Raw genomic sequence first — 20,157 nt, 5'->3', positions numbered from 1 at the left:
CTGGGGGAGCAGCATGTCATTCCCCCTCCTGCCGCGCCGCGCAGAGCGCACTGATGGCCGCGGGTGCAGCAGGCGCCAAGTCTGCAGAAAGAGGACTCAAGGAGGGCAGAGGTGGTCAAGCCGCACTTCACTCCCAGACCAGCAGCAGGCAGCGGTTGGGCGCTAAAGGGTCCCCTTCATCAGGACACCCTCTGGCGGACAGGGCCCGTTTCCGTGCCCCCACCCCAGCTAGGTCGCTCGAACGCTCACCTACGCCGCGCTCTGAGGACCCCCAAACAGCGGTGCGTCCGCCCAGGGCTGCGCACGGGCCTCTCCCTGTCCGCTGCTTCTGAGCTCTCGCGACGCGCACTGGGTCTCCGAGCCGCCGGGCCGCTCGACCCCCTCAGGTAGTGGCTGAAGCCGGGCGAAGGGGCGACCGGCGAAACACTTACTCGCAAGCGAAGATACCCCGACACGCGCCGAGCGGCGCGGGAGTGACGCCGCGAGGCAGGGGGGCTGTAGCCTGCCTTCTTCGTCGCCCCGCAAAGATTTGTGAGGAGCGGCGCTGGCCGCTGCCCCCTATCCCTACATCCTACTGACTAGCCTATTGTGTTTGAACCCCGCTTTGACGTCAGACCCCAAAGCTCAGTAAGTGGCACCGGTAGGTGGAGCCTGCAGAGCCAGGGGAGCAGCAGGCGTGCGCACAGCGCGTGTCCCGGGCTACACGCCGGAAAGACACCTTCCTCCGTGGCAAGCGGGAGGAAGAGTACAGGCCCCCAGGGGGCGGGGTTTGCAGCACCTGAGGTCGCCATGGCTACCGAGCCCGAGACCCCTGAGGCCGCCTTGGCTGCGGAGCCCGCGGTGCCATCGCTTGTGGATCGTTACTTCACTCGCTGGTACAAAGCGGGTAAGTGGAGAATAATAGTCTCCTCTGGGCCCAATTTGTCTGACAGTATAGGGACTATGATGACAGATCATAAGCCACACGCGCCCTCCCCAGCGCTTCCTCCCTACGTCAGAAGGAACTGGATCTCTCTGTTCCCCTGTAGGCCAAGGGAATGGCATTTGCAAAGACGTGGAAAACAGCGGGGTGCATGCTGGGTAGGGCGAGCGCAGTGCGAGTTCATGAGGTTGGGTTGCTTGCGGGAAGATGGTAGACTAAGGTGAGATCCCCGAGGGAGGCAGGAGCTGGGTTGCAATCTCCATGAGTGCCTAAAGGGATTTGAGGGGCTCAGCCCTCCAAGAAGAGGCGATACATAAACTGATTTAAATGGTAGCGGTCTAAACTAAGGTAGAGGCATAGGGATGGAGAGAAGAGGGTGGATTAGAGTAGAGTCATTTAGAAAGCAGAATCTAACAGTTTTACTTAAAGGAAGTCGCTGGTATTACACATTTGCCACTTAGAAGTAGGTATCCTGTTGTATAGCTTTGTGTACCCAGCAAATATCAGTGATGAGAGCATCGTTGGGGACCCTCCTGTAACCCAACTTCCTCCCATTCATTTAGGAATAATATGAGGTGTACTCATCTTTTACAATATTGAAATATTTTACAATAGCATACGTTTTATTAGCCAGACTTAGTGTAACCGACCGTCTGGTTTACCCTGGATTGAGGTGTTTTCCGGAATCCATTACTTTCAGCGCTAAGATCAGGACAGTCCTGGGCGAACCAGGATAAGTTCGTCTCTCTAAAATCGACCAACAAAACATGCTACTAACTTAAATAAAGAATACATTACTAATCACTTTTTTTCTAATAGAAATAATGATTGTACTCATTTTAAAGTGAGGATAAAAAAAGGTGGAGCAAAGAGTTAATCATCATTTTAACATTGAATGAAGGATTCCATCTGGACCAGATATCTTTAAATACTTTATGGTAAGCCTTTAGGTATATCGTTTTGAGTAATGAAGGGATACCAGTGTTGTATGTGTCAAACCTTCATAATTAACTACCTCTATGAACCAAAGAAAGTACTAGGCAGTGGTAGTAAATATTGATTCAACAGCCATCAGACTCATTCATTTCTTCTAGATGTCAAAGGAAAACCCTGTGAGGACCACTGTATACTACAACACTCTAACTGGTAAGAAAATTGGGAATTTTAAATTATCAAAAAATATTTTTTCTGGCATTGTAGCCTGGTACGGTCTTGTATTGAATAAATATTCATTAAATGATTATCTTCCACTGTACTGAGATGGTATTATTTATACTAGGAGTTTGGTTGACAAGAATGAGTCTTGCAGTGCCTACGCTAAACAAATAAACTTGGTTACCCAAACATCCAAATGGAGGACCACACCCTCAGTCGGCTACTACCTCAAGTAAGCAGCCTGTGCCTAACCACTGAATTGCCTAAGCCCATGGAGAGGGCTAGGGTAGAAGCACAGATGGTATCCTGTACATACCAGCATGCCTTACTTTTCTCTCTTCCTCCTCAGTGCTGTCTAAACACCTCTGGTACTCTTCCCTTTGGGGGAAGGAAATTCAGTCCCATTTTCTCCATTTTTATTACTGCATTCTTTTCTTCAGTTAAGCTACAATAGTAGCCAGAGGAAAATGGGGGGAAATGATAGGCTGACTAAACAAATGTCAGCTCAGCTATTCTTGTGCCAGTAGGAATACGGTGTTATAGGAGGAAGAATCATACCAAGCAATAATACAGGATCAATTTTTGCTCCTCTTAGAATATGTGTCATCACACTGGCAGGATCCCATCTAGTTCTTCAAAGTGGAAAAGCAATTAAAAGCATTTTCTATCAAATCAGTACCAACTGTAGCAGACTTCAGAACAAAGTCTCTGGGAAATTTAAGCGGGTATGTTCCTGTATTTCTCTATTTAAATCCTCTATTATCATAATAATGATAGAGCCAGCCAGTCTTAGAACCCAGTAATGTATGCTCAGCATACTTCCCTGGCAGTTAGAGATGACTTTAAGAGTATGTAAAGTCTAAAGAAATTCTCAGGCCCCCAAAATGAAGTATTTCAGAAGGTATATTATCTGTCATATTAGCTTCTGGGCCACCATCCCTATCATCTCCAGGATGAAGGATGGAGAAGCTGGGCCTTTGAAAGAACAACTCTAATACCAATATAACAAGATATTTTGTCCTTTCTAGCTTTGTTAAGCCAGTATTTCGAATTCTATAAAATTTAGGTGATCAATACTTCTTTATCGTATATTTTCACATGTGAACTTAAAAGTAAAAAAAGTCCTGAGGTAGTGAAAAAAAATCAATCTGAGAAAATATACAGTATTTGCTTCGTATCATTTCCCATTCCTAAATCACTGCCAATTTAATACACATCTAGCTACACCCTCCTCCTCCACGTAGTATTTAGTTATAGAAAATGTTACCTCTGCCCTCTACACCTTTAGGCAGGATGGACATTTTATTGTTAAAGGAGGGTATCACACCAAGGACAACTCATTACCATACTAAACTATCCTGACAAACCCCCCTGGATAGGAAAGTTTCAGTTGGTGATTTAGGTCCCTCATTTACTGAGTACATACTAAGAGTTTCTGCTAATTACCCTCAGTGTTCTGGAAGACCCTTGTTTATACTCCCCTTTGTAGTCCTGAAGGCCCCTAATAACCTGCCTTATAATTATTGATTTTTCCTCACTCAAGAAGCAAGTGGACTTTAAAAAGCATAGACCATTCTTAAAAGTCTACAAATTGCAAGTAAAACAGTTAGTGCTTGTGATGTTCCTGTGATAAATCTTTGTCCAAAATAGTAACACTGTTGTTACTTCTGAGGAACAGAGAGAGACCTGCATATGGAACCCACTGTAGATAAGCTTTGATCACATCTCAGCACTGCCCATCATTTATTCTCCCATGGGAGGTGACAAAAAGGGGTTAAAACACTTCTTTCTGACACAGAGCCAGTGGTAGACAAAACATCTGGGACAAGTCCCCAGCCCCTCCTCCTAAAAGTGGGGAGTCACACTGACTAGTATTTTGAAACGAAGTACCCACAGGCAGAGGAGTGAAGTGCATGCAGTAACACCTGAATGCTGTCTAATAATGTTGTGAGTGGGAAAGAGGCCATAAAGAACAGCATCTTGACCTCAGATGTTCACTGCAGTAAAAATTCCTGGGAAAAAAAGGGCAACACATCAGACATGCTTGCATCCATTTCCCATGAGCCTCCTTGTATTGGGTTGGCCAAAAAGTTCGCTCGGGTTTTTCACATTAGGGAAAAACCTGAATGAACTTTTTGGCCGACTCAATAGATATTTGTCAGAACCTCCCCAGATGTATCCATACAGTGGAGTACATGAAAGTATAACCGTGCCACAACATTTAAACAGACATATGTCAAAATGTAGTATTTGCTAGCGGGTTATAGGATAATGGGTAAGTTACTCTTATCTGCTACTTAAAACTTTTCTGTTTTCCAAATATTCCTCAAATTGCATTTTTTTAAATTAGAAAAATATCCCTTCTTCAGAAAGTCTTAGTGATTGACCTAATAAAGAAGTTCCTTTCTCTGTTAAGTTCTAATATAAGAATAAGGTAGGAATCTTAATGAAACTAACTTTGTACAATATTGCTGTCATTCTCTATAATGTTGAATTTTATATTACTGCTTATTGGTAAGATTTTCCTACCCTTTTGAAATCTTTACACTGGGCTATGTGCAGCTTTCTCATGTACAGTTAAATATAAAGTATAATAAGTTAAGATAAAATATATTCTTAATATGTACTAAACTACCTATTATCACATTTGTCTTAGCCTGCTTTTTCCTCTAGAGCCTAGGGTGGTGCCTAGCCCATAGAGGCATTTAGTATATAAGTATTTGAATAAATCAATGGTTTTTCTGTACTTAAGTCATTTTTATTTAAAATGCTAATTCCAGGAATATATCCTATTGTGACTCTGAGGGCTGCCTCACAAAGAAAAGTGAAAATGTACATCAATTAACTTTTTCTTCCCTTTTATTATCAGGGGGCACAGTTTCTAACAGAACTTGCACCTCTGTGTAAGATTTACTGCTCTGATGGAGAAGAATACATCATGTCTAGGTGAGTTACTTTTTAACCACAATTTTGGGGAAACAAAGAAGGTAATATTTTTCTTCAAAGCAATTTTTTCTTTAAATAGCTGTGTTAGAGGATGGTTGATGGAAGTGAATGAAAGCATTCTCCATAAGCCATCTATTCTTCAAGAGAAGGTAAAAGGGTCTGGGGAAGTAAGATCCCATCCACATACTTTTTATCTGGTTTTTTTTTACCGTTTGACCGTATTAAGTATTCTATTTCCCTTCTAGCCATCCACCGAAGGCTACACTGCAGTTGTGTTGCCCAAGTTTGAGGAAAGTAAAAGCATAACAGAAGGGTTACTGACACAAAAACAGTATGAAGTCGTGGTGAAAAGCATCAATGCCACAACAGCTACCTCATGAGGATTAAGATTGAGTAAAAACAACAGGGCATTCTTATCCTTACCTGGCCTACGAGTTAGTGCACTAAGGAAGAACCAGAGGCGCTGAAGCATCCTTCACACCGGGCTATCTGCAGGGAGGCCTGATCTTAAAACCTGACCTAGTTTTCCTTCTTTATCTTGCATAACAAGCCTTGATTCCATTTTGTCTCCAACCTCCCAGATCTGCCTGCCCATGTACTCACTCTGCTCTTCTTTTGCTTTTCTCTTTCTAACAACTGGCAAGTGAGAGGCATTTTTCTGATTAAAAACCAACAAACAAAGCACTTTGAGGACAATTTGAAAAGACAGAAAAGTAAAAATAATTTACCCATCATCCTGTAACCCATTAGTAACTACTAGGTTTTGATATAATTCTGTTTGAATATTATGTCATGGTTATTGTTTTTGCCTCAATTTTCCATCACTTTGAAGTTGAAAAACAACAACTGGCCTTTCTTACCCAGTCTGCTTCAGTGTGACACGACTGAAACGTCTGGTCCCACCCCTTTTGCCCCAACTGCCTCCCTCAGGTTGCCGGGAAGAGGCAGGGTGTAGAGTGTACCTTCTCTAAGTCTATGGGTTGGCCTTCAGCTCTGAACAATGTAGCACTGTAACACTGGCTTCTTAATGAAGGACACATGAAAAGGCTTTGAAAGGGGCTTTGCTAACATGGAAGTATCAATATTATAATGTGGTATGAAGTAACACGTGCATTTGTGGTCACTCAGTCTCACACTCCAGTTACAGGGTCACCAGCGAAGAAGTTCCCTAGAAGTTCCTGGAATTCAAAGACACAGGTGCTTTTGAACAGAACAAAAGCTTTCACATCATTTAAACAATAAACAAAAAACTCTGAATTCATGGTTTAAGATTGTATACTTGTTTACATTGAATTTCAAATAAAAGGACTTCTTTTAAAATTGTTATTTTTCCTTAAGGGCTGCAATATATACATACATATAAACATTTCTGTTTTTAAATAAAACCATTATCCTTGAATTTAAATTCTTTTAGTTCTCCATCGTCTTTTGCTGTTCAAGTCAAAAGTTATCCCTTCCCCACCCCTACTTGCATTTAAATTAGAGAATATTCTCATTTGAGGTATGTAAAATATTTTGTAAATAAAAATTTTAAATTATTTTTGACTCACAAGGAAACTTCTTTTAACCCTAACTCTCCCCTAAGTAAACCCACTAGACATGATACAGGTAGTAACTATAGAAATATCTACTCTGATAGTGTTGTGAGCTGAAAGTGTAAGCACAAACCAGCAAATCCCCATTTCAGGTAGCACAAAGGGTTCCCAAAGGTTTCATAAAACAAAAATACTAAAGATAATAAAAGAATTATATATCTATTTTACATATAACATTACCTCACATCATTCTCCCATTATTTCCATTGTAATTTAAAAGAATATTTTGGTTTCAGGGAATAAAAATCATGTTTGATGATTTTTATAAAGAAATATTTTATAAAGGTCATAACCAAGCTGAGTGCACCCCATTTTCTCTCCGAGGCCTACAGTAAATTCAAGTTTCCTTCAATAAAATATTGACTAGCTAATTCGTAGCACTGTGGTTCTTCAGGATCTTGTGAATATTGACTGTGATGGCTGACTCAGATAATGATCATCAGACGAGCTTATAGAACTACTGCCATTTGGCAACTGACATGTCCCGTTAGATTTCAAAATACATTTCAAAGCATTGGGATACAAGCCCCAAAAACCAAAGTTAACTATACTACATCATAAGGACAGAACTTATAACCAGATCCTTCAATCAAAACCCACCCGACAAAAACAAAAGCTTTAAACCCTAAAATTAAAAAGACTAAAGTCATTTATTTAATGAATATTCCAAAGGCACATATGTATACTTACTCAGAAATTATTTTGAACAGCTTAGTTCAAGTGTTCTCTGTCTTCTATCTTCTGCTCCATCAATTACTACTGAGAAGTACAAAAACTGCTTTTCAAGCCAGTAAGATAGGCTTAGGATTCCAGCTAATATCAAGGGCAGACAGGCCAGCTATGCTAGAACAAGAACAAAAACCATCTCCTAGTGAGTTCCTCCAGGATTCCATGGAGTGAGCTCCATGACCCTGTTTTTGGGTGGGGGAGGGACATGCATCACAACAGATTTCCTGTGCTCTGTGAAACACTTACTAGAGAACAAACGTGTGCTCCTGGCATGCATGATCTATGACAGAGGAGACAGCAGAGGCCCAGTCATACTCAGTGGACAGAGGGATTGAAGAAGAGTCCACAGGTTTAAGGAAAACCCTGCATCACCCAGACTACTGTGTCTCTTCTGCTGCAAATTAGTGTCCCAGATGATAAGCTTAAATTTAAAAAAATAGGAAGTTAGGGTCAAATGTGCCAAAGGTGAGCATATTTTCAAAATAGCTTCTTTGGATTAAATTGTCATTAAGGCAGTAAGGATATTCGGTTTGCCTTTTAAAGAACACTATTCATGGCAATGTCCCATTTAAAATCACACTTCAATTAGAAATATAGCAACCACCATGGCATTTATAGTTGTCAGAAAGCTTCACAATCAGTTTCATGATCAGAAAATAAAGCAAGATTTCAGTTTGTTTTCTTTACAAAATTGTTGTATTTCTGAAATATACAGGATCGTTTGCTTTCTAAAAATGTCAGCTTTGCCACATGGTGTTCCAGAGATCTGACCGCAGGAGCTTCTCAAGTTTTACCGTCCACAGAATCTTTATTTGTAACTGAGATCCATCGGTTGTTTTCCATTTGAAGCTGGAAAGAATTAAGACAATTGGTTTCTGCTTTACTCTTGAAATAAAAATTGCAAAATTAAATAGTATCTATTTTCTTCTGCATTTTCCTTTAGACTAATTTGGCCTCTCCCGTTGCGGAGCACAGGCTCCGGACGCGCAGGCTCAGCGGCCATGGCTCATGGGCCCAGCCTCTCCGCGGCATGTGGGATCTTCCCGGACCGGAGCACGAACCCGTGTTCCCTGCATCGGCAGACGGACTCTCAACCACTGCGCCAACAGGGAAGCCCTAGACTAAGTTTTTAAATGTGAGTTTAAGATAGAGAAATTATCTTACCTTCTTCAACAGTTTATAGCAAAATGAGAGAAGTTGGATCAAAATAGCCATTATGCCTCTTGTCTTTGTAATACTCTTATCAACCATAGTGACAGAAAGCAAGCAAATCAAATTCTTATAAGGAGGCCCTCAAAAGACTTTATCATTTATTTAGTTTGAAAATGGTAAACATTTCTTCTAAGGGATCTCAAAGGGTATGTAGATTAAGGCATCTGAGCTGACTTGATGACCTAAGGTCCCAGAACTCAGAAGCAGGGACTGTTGCCCAAGTCTCATGCCAATTTCATGGAACCCCAGGAAAAATGGATGGAAAATCAACCTGTTCTATTTCAGATGGTTTAGGGGCCTCTTAAAGGGCACCAAATAGTGGCAGTGAACCCCCTTCTTTGCAATTCCTTGCACTCTTTTTTGCACTGAGACTCCCTAAAACAAACAATAGAAGCCCTTCACTCTGAGGGGTCTGTGCCCTAGTTAGTCAGGTGATGATGTTGGGATTTAAGGGTAGCTGCTCTGTGCTATGGTATTAATCACGTCCAAAAAGCTAATTTATTTGGTGAACCTACTGCTTCCTGGGGTCAGTTGTAACTGCAGATGATAAATGGTTCTTGCAGTCAAGGCAGGAAAAATGGAAATAAATTGTTCTTCTGTGGGTATTAACACTTTATTTGAAGAAAAAGGGACTGGAAGCTAACCTAATAAAAAAAGCAGTGTGAAAGTTTCTCAAGTGCTTTCCTGAATGTCCCACCCTCCCTTTTACCTTTAGAAACACTTGATTCTGCAAGGGTGTCAGTTACTGTCTGGAGCTGGTGGCATAGAAGAACAAGCTTGTTTATTTCCAGGAGAAGCATAAGCTTATCATCATCTTTCAGCTGAAATGTAAATAAGGAAGTTATAACAACTCCAATGAAGTTCCATCTTTTAAACCTTAAGTACCTTTATACCTCAATAATATACCCTCAAAGTGGGTATTTACGACATCACCACCAGCACCAGGCAGGGATACGTGCATTACCTGTTTTGAGAAAACTTGCACACTTGAAGCAAGCTTCAAACCCTCTTCAGCAAAAACTGGGTAGAAAGGAAAAACATCACTACGTTAGGTGTATGTCGTCTAGATAGTTGGTAAGAAATACACTCATGGATAATTTTCATACAGAATGTAAAAAATAAAACCTAAACATAAAAAGTCTGTCATGGAACTTCTGTGGTTTTTTCTTGTATCCCTGAAAACACAAGAGTTTAACTGTATTCAGAAGCAGTTTTCCCAGACCTGGTGCAGAATCAGTCCCTGCAGTGGCTCCCCTACACCAGGACACCTCCAATTACCATGCAGGATTGCAAGACATTTGATGCTTAGCCATAAAAATTATGCCTGGGCTTTTGGATGGATCCGAAGCTCATCTCATAATATCCCCAATTATAAGAGGGTGCTGAATCTTGGAACATGGGGTCAAAAGGGTTAGATGAGGTCAAAAGTGTTAGAACATTGCTGCTTCCAGCTCAGCAAGATAGAATTTGTCACCTATACACATTCTTCAACCAGCCGTTTGAGGGGATTATTTTTTCACTATTCACCATACATTATACAATTTAGCAAGGAGAAGAGGATGATGGGAAAGAATACTGAAAAATACTTTAGAATATTCGGGATGATTACTTTTAAATGGTACACAGAATGTTTTAGGGTGAGAGATACCAGGGAAGTGAAGACTGAGCTTTAGGTGGCAGCAGGAAGAATGAAAAGAACAGGGCAAATCTGAGAGTGATTTGTGAAGAAAAATAATAGATCTTGGTAATAAATTAGATAAAACATATGAAGAAGAAGGAGGCAATAATGTCAAGGTTAACTTTAATTCCCTTTCCAACAGCCTTGCTATAATTGGATAACCTGATCTCAAGGTCAAATAGTCCTTCGCATCCTTCCCTATCCTTTAAAAGGGAAAACAATGCGGGCCCGTCAATGCGGTGGCTTCTCTTGTTGCGGAGCATGGGCTCTAGGCACGCGGGCTTCAGTAGTTGTGGTGCGCGGGCTTCAGTAGTTGTGGCACACGGGCTCAGTAGTTGTGGCTCGTGGGCTCTAGAGTTGCGGTGCACGGGCTTAGTTGCTCCACGGCATGTGGGACCTTCCTGGACCAGGGCTCGAACCCATGTCCCCTGCATTGGCAGGCAGATTCTTAACCACTGCACCACCAGGGAAGCCCCTATTCCAACTTTTTAAAAAGGGAAAAACTCACTTATAGTCAAATTTACAGAAAATTCCACATGAAGTATTTTCTATAATTCTTCTGACTCTGTTGACAATCATCCTCTCAAGCTGAAATCCCTTTCCTGAAGAGGCTCAGGTGAAAGCACATGGGAATGCCAAAGGAAAATACATAAAGTTGATAAAGTGATAGAAATTTCAAATTTCAAATGCCAGAATGCCCTTGGTTCTAGAGAGGCAAACAGACTAACAAGAGAGTCAGGGGAAGTAAGAAAGGACTCTTGTAATCCACTTATCAATCTAAACCTCCAGGTAAGTGAGGAGAATTAGAGCAAGGCCTATGTGGAGTTTCATGAGACACGTAGGGCAGAAGGGTGAGTGTCAGTACATGGTCTCTCCCTGAATGCCCTAAATCATTAGGAATATGGAAGAAGAAAAGGAAACTAACATGTACTGAGAACTGTAATGGTCTCAACCCTATGACAGATGCTTTCTTATGTGTTATCTCATTTCATCAATGTCATTCATCCAATTCAATAATGAAGAAGCCAAAAACCTTTCCTCGCATTCAGGGCAGTATAAGAGATACTCATTTGCTGATAGGATATTTTCACCTACTTGGGAAAAACTTAAACTTAATATTGCATCTAGTAACTATCAAAGCCCATTCTACTTTATCCCTATAATATTTAAGTTTTTTTTCCAATAAGATACCCAAAAGGCTCCACAAAATGCTACTGCAAGTCCTCTAGTTTTCTACCACCATCTATAGTATACATGTGTTGTGTGCACAGGTAAACATAAAATTACATTAAATCATTTAGAAAACTAGCTATTACCAACTTTTAGCCCAACTTTTATTCTACAGTATTAGCATGAAATGGAAATTAAATCTACATCTAGTTGATGAATTAAATCCTGCGAAGTTTTTAGTGGCCTCTCTCCCCTGAAATAAAATGAATTATTAACGAGGTAAGAAAAAATTATTGCCTGGGAATTGATTTTATATTAAAGTTTTAGAGCATTTCATGCATTAACATATCCCAAGTTTTGAAGAATAATATTGAATAGACTAAAAATATTTTGAGTATTCTTTTTTTTTAACATCATTATTGGAGTATAATTGCCTTACAATGGTGTGTTAGTTTCTGCTTTATAACAAAGTGAATCAGTTATACATATACATATGTTCCCATATCTCTTCCCTCTTGCGTCTCCCTCCCTCCCACCCTCCCTATCCCACCCCTCTAGGTGGTCACAAAGCACTGAGCTGATCTCCCTGTGCTATGCGGCTGCTTCCCACTAGCTATCTATTTTACGTTTGGTAGTGTATATATGTCCATGCCACTCTCTCACTTTTTCACAGCTTACCCTTCTCCCTCCCCATATCCTCAAGTCCATTCTCTAGTAGATCTGTGTCTTTATTCCCATCTTACCCCTAGGTTCTTCATGACCTTTTTTTTCATTTTCTTAGATTCCATATATATGTGTTAGCATACGGTATTTGTGTTTCTCTTTTTGCCATACTTCATTCTGTATGACAGACTCTAGGTCCAACCACCTCACTACAAATAACTCAATTTTGTTTCTTTTTATGGCTGAGTAATATTCCATTGTATATATGTGCCACATCTTCTTTGTCCATTCATCTGATGATGGACACTTAGGTTGCTTCCATCTGCTGGCTATTGTAAATAGAGCTGCAATGAACATTTTGGTACATGACGCTTTTTGAATTTTGGTTTTCTCAGGGTATATGCTCAGTAGTGGGATTGCTGGGTCGTATGGTAGTTCTATTTGTAGTTTTTTAAGGAACCTCCATACTGTTCTCCATAATGGCTGTATCAATTTACATTCCCACCAGCAGTGCAAGAGTGTTCCCTTTTCTCCACACCCTCTCCAGCATTTATTGTTTCTAGATTTTTTGATGATGAAACAACTTTAATATTTAACTATTACTTCTTAAGGCACTTCAAAAAATTTCAGGTAAACATTATATATGTTCATTTTATAATGTAAGAAACTTAAAAGTGACAAGTTATAGTTGTTTTATTTTTCCTTTTTAAACTTTTTTATTTTGCTTCATAAATTAAAGATATAAGGTCTGATAATATGTCTTAACTGAAAGAGCTTTGTTCCACAATGGAAAAAAGATCTGACCAAAAATCAGTAAATTCTCACTTTTTATTCTAATTTCAACTCTGGCAGGAATTCAGTTGTTTTTGAGGAGGCATGTCAGTTAAGTTTCAATTCTGAGTCTATAAAATAATCTTAATAATATTTGTGCTACCACTCTCATCAGAAGATTAGGGAATATCACATTGACAACTACTAAGAAGAATTAAGTTCTGCCCCTTAATAGCTATGAGACGTGAACAAAATATTCTTTTTCTCAGATAAACTTCAAATGAAATATGAAGCAGAAACCACTTTAAAAACTCTAAGGCACTGGTAAGTGTGAAATATTTTAAAACTATAATGCACTAAAAAATCTAAAATATATAAATTATAAAGAAATATGAGTAACTGCATATAAATGATAAAGAAATTATATAAATTGTTAAGACAACCTTAAACACTAGCCTGAAGAAAAGCTATAGAATTGCCCAGGAAAACTACAAAACTAGATCCAGTGAAAACTAACAGATGAGTCTCAGAAAGAAGCAATTAGATGAGGCTGGGAAACCATCGTCTTAAGAGAAAACAGAAAAATTGTTTGGGAAAAAACAGGTATACTGACAGGGTGGGTAGAAAGCAAAGCCAGCTTGAGATTTTACCCCAATCATATTACCAAGACTTACCAAATTGGCACAAGGTGTTATCTATTACCATTATTCCATTAGTGAATGGCTGAGTCCTAACCACTGAACTGCCAGGGAATTCCCTAAAAAACTTTTGACAGATCAGTTTGGTGCCACAGTATTCACCCTTCATGTGGATCAATCAAGCATAGCAACTTCTTTTTAGCTTTGAAAAGGTGGCAATTTTTACGGCTGCTATTTGCATTCCTGGCATGTGAGAGGCAACGTTCTGAAATTTTTTCATTTAAATGCTATACTCTGGTAGCATTTTTTTTTTTTTTTTTTTTTGCGGTACGCGGGCCTCTCCCTGTTGTGGCCTCCCGCTATTGTGGCCTCTCGCGTTGCGGAGCACAGGCTCCGGACGCGCAGGCTCAGCGGCCGTGGCCCACGGGCCCACCGGCCCAGTCGCTCCGCGGCATGTGGGATCTTCCCAGACCGGGGCACGAACCCGTGTCCCCTGCATCGGCAGGCGGACTCTCAATCACTGCGCCACCAGGGAAGCCCACTCTGGTAGCATTTTGATGGCATTTGAAGTAGACTTTGTGGGAGCCATGTCAAGTTTAACTTTCATGGCTTATGTTGCTACCAGGAATAAATGAACCACCTTCCATTCCAGCTAAGCTCAAATAGCCAGACAGTTAACTGCTGTATCCCTAGATCCCCTTCTTCCTGGAGGCTGGCAAGCTGCCTTTGGTATCAGCCCCAAAACGTACACTTATTTCTGAGATGCTAACAATTCATCTCAGACCAGAGGCAGTTTGGTAATTGTTTAGTTTGTAATGTGTCTAATCCAGTTGTGATTTCTGTCCCCTGTTTTCCTTACTGCTGGCTTGATGTTGACCTTCAGGTCAAGTTCAGTCACAGCTTTCTCTAGGGTGGTCTAGTTGGCTTTATCAAAGAGCACTTCCATTTCCCAGCTGAGCCTTAAAGACTTTAAAATTTTGAGCCTTCTCATTATCAGAGTATGTATTATCAGTGTCCCTGTGTAGGAACTCTAGTGTAGATTGTGTAGGAAAGGAGAAGTTCTCATAATCCTAAAAGAGGCAGATGAGCTACTCACAAAATTAGTTCCTCTCAAATATTCCTCACCTGCCCCTTCCCAGATAACAGTAGTAGGGGGATCAGTGACTTGATGGGGCATTTTCTGATTGCTTCACGTTAAGATGCAACGTAGTACCATGCAGGTTGATTGCAAGTCTTGCAAAAATGTAATCCATTTCATAAAATGGATTAACGTTTTACCAAAGTAGCGCTTAAATCATGGCCGAATTAGACTTGTTATAACTGATAACAAAATTACTTCAAATGAGTATGATTTGACTATCAAAGGATTAAGAGAAGTCTTTGGAAAAACTGATAAAACCCTCAAAATATTTTTGTGAAACGACTCCGTCTGTGCTGTGAAATTCAAATATGGAAATGTGAAAGATGTCATGTCCTGCTGTCATACAGTTTGTCAGAATAATTTCTTTCCTGCCAATAAGTCAGTACTTGGTATTTATACATAGTTAAGTCTAAGAATCAAATATAATTGTACTTATGCCTAATTTTTAAAAATAAGATACACTATTTTCAAAACTTGTTTCTTTTTTAAAAAGCAGATAAGGTGTCATGGAAAGTTTAGTTACTATTTAACATGAAGTTATGGGGCTTGTTAACCATGAATTTAAGTAGCCTTTTCCAATATTGTTAAATAAGCAAAACCTCTTGTAGTCTTTTTGTCTATATACAATAGATTTTTGTTTGGGAGTGTAGGGAGTAGTAATTGTATGTGAAATTATAATACTGTTATGATTAGTAGAGAAAATCTGGATTGTACAGAAAAGTATGTCAAAGAAAATTAAGACTTGATAATTTGTAGTCATACGTGTGTACATGCATGTGTATATGTATAATGAAAATCATGTTTTTAAAACATTTTATCTGGAGCATTTTTCTCACATTTTAAAATATTCTCGTAAAAGAATTTTTCATGTCTGTATGGATCATATGTATAGGTGTACCATGAATAATACTGAGAAAGAATGTCTCTCTATATACATATTTTCTTATGTCTCTACTTCCTGTGTATGATTTCTACTTAAGTAAGAGACTCCATAAATCTAACTGAAAGAGGGCCTGGGAGTGTTATCTAACAGTGACAAATTTCCCCCAACCATCGCCCTCCTCTTCCAGTTATTTATTTATTTTTTAAGTAAGGACATTTTTATTGATCAGTGTGTTTGTAGAAATTTTTATTATAAGTGTTTTCTGTCCATTAACTTTACTTACTGAATACACGCCACTCTTATAATTGAGGTAAATTTTACATACAGTGAAATGTACAGCTCTTTGGTGTATAGTTTGGTGAAATTTAATACATGTATACGGCCTCGTAAGCACCACAACCACCACCCCCTCCCATTTGAAATACAGAACATTATTCCACTTTGAATCACTCAGTGGGCATTTTTTTCTTCAACCCTCCCACATGCCTAAAGTTGAAGTGGGATTCCTCTTCTCGGGGCAGGGCCTCCAGGCTGTGTTTGCTCTGACCAGGAGGTTGTTAGGGTGACAGAAACATTAACTCTGGTTCTGATGGTCGTCTTGTAGGTGCAAAGTCCAGTCGCCTAGCTTTAGCTTAGAGTTACTGCCTCAGCTCCCACCAACATGAAGGAGTGTGTCTGTCACATTTTCTCTTTCCTTTCAGATGCTGAGCTTTTTATACCACCAAAGATCAACAAAAGAACCCAGTGGAAACTGAGCCTTCTAGAGTGACTCTGACCCCAGTTAGGAGGGCTCTGGCAGAGAAGGCTGTTTTCCTTCCACTCCTCACTCCTCGAGGCCTGGCTGTTGGGAAGTGGGAAGAGTAAGACCATCTACCTTAGCATTACGGAGAGCTGCTCTGTACAGCAGACCTCAGCAGACACCAATTCTATTTTATTTTGCATATAATTTTAATCATTAAGCAAGACTTTAAGCTTTAACCCATATAGCACCATTTTGTAAAAATTACTGTTCTTTTACTTAGTGCTTATTGAGAGCATATTTCTGGTATTTATGGTAATCAGGACATTGGGTTTCATTCCCAGCTACAGGTTGGAATCATACTGGAACTGTAGACAAATCACAGAATTGATTTGTGCCTCAGTTAATTGGGAATGTTTCGTGGCTGCTACCTCAAAAGTGTGAAGAAAAGTAAAGTAATGTTTTTAAACTGTTTTATGTTCCTTGAGGAAAGCATTATATATAAACAACATGGCTATTAGTGCTCCTAACATTTGGTCAAATTTCATCATTTAAATGATTTCACCTTGAACTAAAGCAGAATGAAAAGCGAAATCTATCCTTTGATATTCTAAGCCTTCCTATGCTGACAGCGGTTATTTTGTAGTATCTTGCCAGGTCATGTGCTTCCAGTTATAACTGGTTTGAGCCTCCTATCACTACAGGGTCCATACGGACTATTTTCATTGCCTGTGAATGTTCTGCTAGAGTTAGCAGTGTTAGAGCTGGAACAGATTAGAATTTCTGAAACAGTATTGCGTACATTTGGGATGGTGAGCAGTGTGCATCATAGGCATGAACAGTAGTAAGTTACTCCTTTTTCTCCAAATGTTGCTTCTTTTAACATAGTGTTTTTGTCAGTATCTAGGCCATTTCACTTATTTTTCTTTATGGTGCTTAATTGACCTATGTCTTTTAGTTATTTTCTTTGAAGCAAATGAGAATTTATCTCTTTTTGGTGAGTCCAGAAAAAGCTCAGTTTGTTTTGACAACAGTTTTGTGGCTGACTCTTGGGTAAGGTTAACAATCTCTTTCATGCTTTTAATACCAGAACCAGACCTTTATTACTCTATGTAGACTAACAGGAAGTCAGAGTATAGGTATACCCAGAATTGTGTAACTAAAGAAGCCTTTCCCTAATATAGCAAAATGTAAACTATAGAATCTAGGTGTGTTCACTGTATAATTCAACTTTTCTGTGTGTCTGAAAATTTTCACAAAATAATAGAAAAAGAAGATCTATAATTAAGTGCCCAACATTGAAAGGTTGCAAGTGCTTTTTGACTACTCTTTGGTGTGGATTAATGAACATGGTAACTTATATGACATTTTAATATATTATAGTACTCTTGCTATGGATAATAGTAAAGGGACCCATGCTGATGGGTTGGAAATAGAAGTAAATGTGCCTGTTTATAATGGTGTGACTTTGCGTGGATGTTCACTTTCCTTGAAATTCTGTATGGAAACAGCAAGAAAGAATTTGTGTGAATACAAATTACTATCAATTACTCTCTCCTCTGAGCGAGATAGAATTTTATTCATTTGGAGAAGGAGCAGGTGGGAGCAGACCATCCAAATTGAAGGCAGAAGGCAAAGTCAAGGGTGAATTTATGGGGGGAAATGCTGTGTATAGGCAAAGGAGAAACTCCTGGGAGTGATGAATGCTTAATTTTGGGGAAAGAGTCTATCAAGTTCTAAAGAGGAGTATATAATTCTTCCCCCAAATTTGGGCTCTTCCCAAATTCATGTTGCAGGAAGCTAAAAGCCTCAGTTATTTAGTTTGTTCCATGGAATCAGCTTTGTTCAGATGCTCCAGACATCAAGAGGAAACTTGCAGAGGATTGTCTCCTGTAATCAAAGTGTATTTTATATTTAGACTTTTTGAAAAACTGAGGCAGAAGCTAATGTTTTTATTATGCCTTTATGAATACAGCTTGGTGTTATTTCTTAGCACTGTTGCATATTTTAAAATAAATTTATTTTTCACATATATCTACATATATACACACATATTTATGTGTGTATATACATACATGTGCACACATCTGAGGGATTTTTCATAGCCATAATTGAGAGGATGTTTTTAAAAATAAACAAAACTGACGACTCTTAGTAATTTAAGGTGACTACAAGTTTGGGAAGCAAAATTAGCTTTTTTTCCTCCTCCTGTGCTGGCCCATAACCTTCTTTGCTTCACTAGAAGCACCACCTGGACAAGTCCTTGGGAGTCTTTGGCTGTCCTTCTTTTTCTGTCATATTTAGTAGTAACTGAGTTGAGGATGAACATCTTAGAAGCTAGGTAACCATAAATATCCGAGATCTGTAGACAAGCCAAAGTTTATATTGGTGATGTTTGGCAACCCTGAAGGCCTGCTCTTGATTCCTATTTTCTCTGTGCTCCCTAAGCCCTTGCCTATGCTTCATGCCTACAGTGGGCTGTTCCACCATTATTCTTACTAGCTTTGAAGTCCCAGGAACTTCAAGACCAACAGATGTCCTCTTGGTATACGGAAAGAACAAAGTCATGGGTCCACTCATCTTAGTGTCCTTGAACAAAGTCATTTAATCTCACTGAATCTTGCTTTTCTACAACCTTGTGTGCCCACTGGGATAACCTGGGTTTCTCAGCCTTGGCACTGTTGATAGTTTTGGTTACGTCATTCTTTGCTGTCCTGTGCCTATAGGATGTTTAGCAATATCCCTGGCCTCTACACATTTGATGCCAGTACTACGTACCCTCTACTCCTGTTATGATAACCACCAATATCTTTAGACATTGTCAAATGTCCCTTGGGGTTCAAAATTGTCCTCAGTTGAGAACCATTGGGCTAAGATGACTTCCAAATACTTACTAAAAACTATTCATCTTTTTTAATGTGTGAGGAGGATTCTTTTTTTCTGCAAGGGTGATTTATATGGATCAAGTGAGAGAATTCATAAATGTGCTTTGAAAGAGATTACACAGTTGTTTACCCTTATATTGGTATTTTTCATTTTAAAATGCCGTATAGCATTTGGTCCTAGGATGGCCTGGGAGTTCCCATTCTCCAGAACCACCTCTCATGCCTCCCCTTCATCAAGACCCTCACCTTTTTCGGGGTAATAGACTGGGGGTTCATAGACCCTTAAGGGATCTAAAATAGAATATTTCTGTAATCCTATGTATTTTATTTGATACAGTTAAAAATAGTATTCTATTATTCTGAGGGGTCCATAGGCTTTACCACCCTGCCAAAGAGGTCCAAAGGTTAAGAATTAACTAAACTTCAACCTACCCATCAGTGAATGCTCATAGAGTGTTGACAGTAGTGGTTTGGGCAGAAACTGAGGTGAACAAGGCATACCTCTCTCAAGTCAATGTACCCAACTCTTAGCTGATTCCCTGATCCTCCAGGGTAAGGCTTAGTCCTTGCTGACTAAGCTCTTCTGTGGCTATTTTTGCTTCCCTACTCTAGCTTGCTGGTGCCAGCCAGCTGTGCTTACTTACCAGGCCTCCAGGGTGGAGCATTTAGGTCTTTCAAGGCTGTCTAGGCAAACCTGGAGGCTATGAGGGTGGTTCTGTAGGGCTTCTCCCTGGGAATGGTAGAGATGCCATCGCTCTCCTATGAGTGACTGAATGTGTGTGTCTTTGGGTGTACGTGTGGCTCAGGATCATAGTAAGGCATTTGGACTCCTTATAAGAGGTAGAATTCTACAAGATAATACTAGCTAACAACCCTTGGGATCACCTCCTGGAGGCCACACACTGGTATTCAGGTGTTTACCTCTGATATTTACATCAGCTGTGTGAGGTAGGCATTTGAATTCAATTTTACAGGTGAGCAGACTCAGGTCACACAGCTAGTTGGTAGCAAAACAGTTTCAAATCACAGA

The 20,157-nt window shown here is 39.8% G+C and overlaps 2 protein-coding genes across 6 annotated transcripts in view; one reads left to right on the top strand and one right to left on the bottom strand.

The window, feature by feature from the left end:
- Nucleotides 1–524, bottom strand: part of LOC115850221 (elongator complex protein 1-like) — a 45,791-nt gene extending 45,267 nt beyond the window's left edge. Inside the window, 1 exon segment of the mRNA XM_060292286.1 lies at nucleotides 250–524. The gene's annotated coding sequence lies outside the window, so the exon portion shown is untranslated.
- A 144-nt stretch (nucleotides 525–668) lies between these two features.
- On the top strand, nucleotides 669–17,815 carry LOC115850652 (protein Abitram-like). 5 transcript variants are annotated; one of them, XM_060292941.1, is made up of 7 exons: nucleotides 669–886; nucleotides 2,017–2,068; nucleotides 2,202–2,309; nucleotides 2,673–2,802; nucleotides 4,947–5,023; nucleotides 8,291–8,482; nucleotides 16,205–17,815. In XM_060292941.1, exons 1-6 carry the CDS (start codon nucleotides 790–792, stop codon nucleotides 8,478–8,480), a joined length of 654 nt encoding a protein of 217 aa, XP_060148924.1. In that variant the 5' UTR covers nucleotides 669–789; the 3' UTR covers nucleotides 8,481–8,482; nucleotides 16,205–17,815. The 5 variants fall into 5 exon arrangements, with proteins under 5 accessions (XP_060148924.1, XP_060148925.1, XP_060148923.1 ...); XM_060292942.1 differs by lacking the exon at nucleotides 16,205–17,815 and adding an exon at nucleotides 13,111–13,732; XM_060292940.1 differs by lacking the exon at nucleotides 16,205–17,815 and adding an exon at nucleotides 9,275–9,700.
- The last annotated feature ends 2,342 nt before the right edge of the window (nucleotides 17,816–20,157 follow it).

The sequence above is a fragment of the Globicephala melas genome, chromosome X (genome assembly GCF_963455315.2).
Source record: "Globicephala melas chromosome X, mGloMel1.2, whole genome shotgun sequence".
Lineage (NCBI taxonomy): Eukaryota > Metazoa > Chordata > Mammalia > Artiodactyla > Delphinidae > Globicephala > Globicephala melas.
This window is presented reverse-complemented; position numbering and strand designations above follow the sequence as displayed.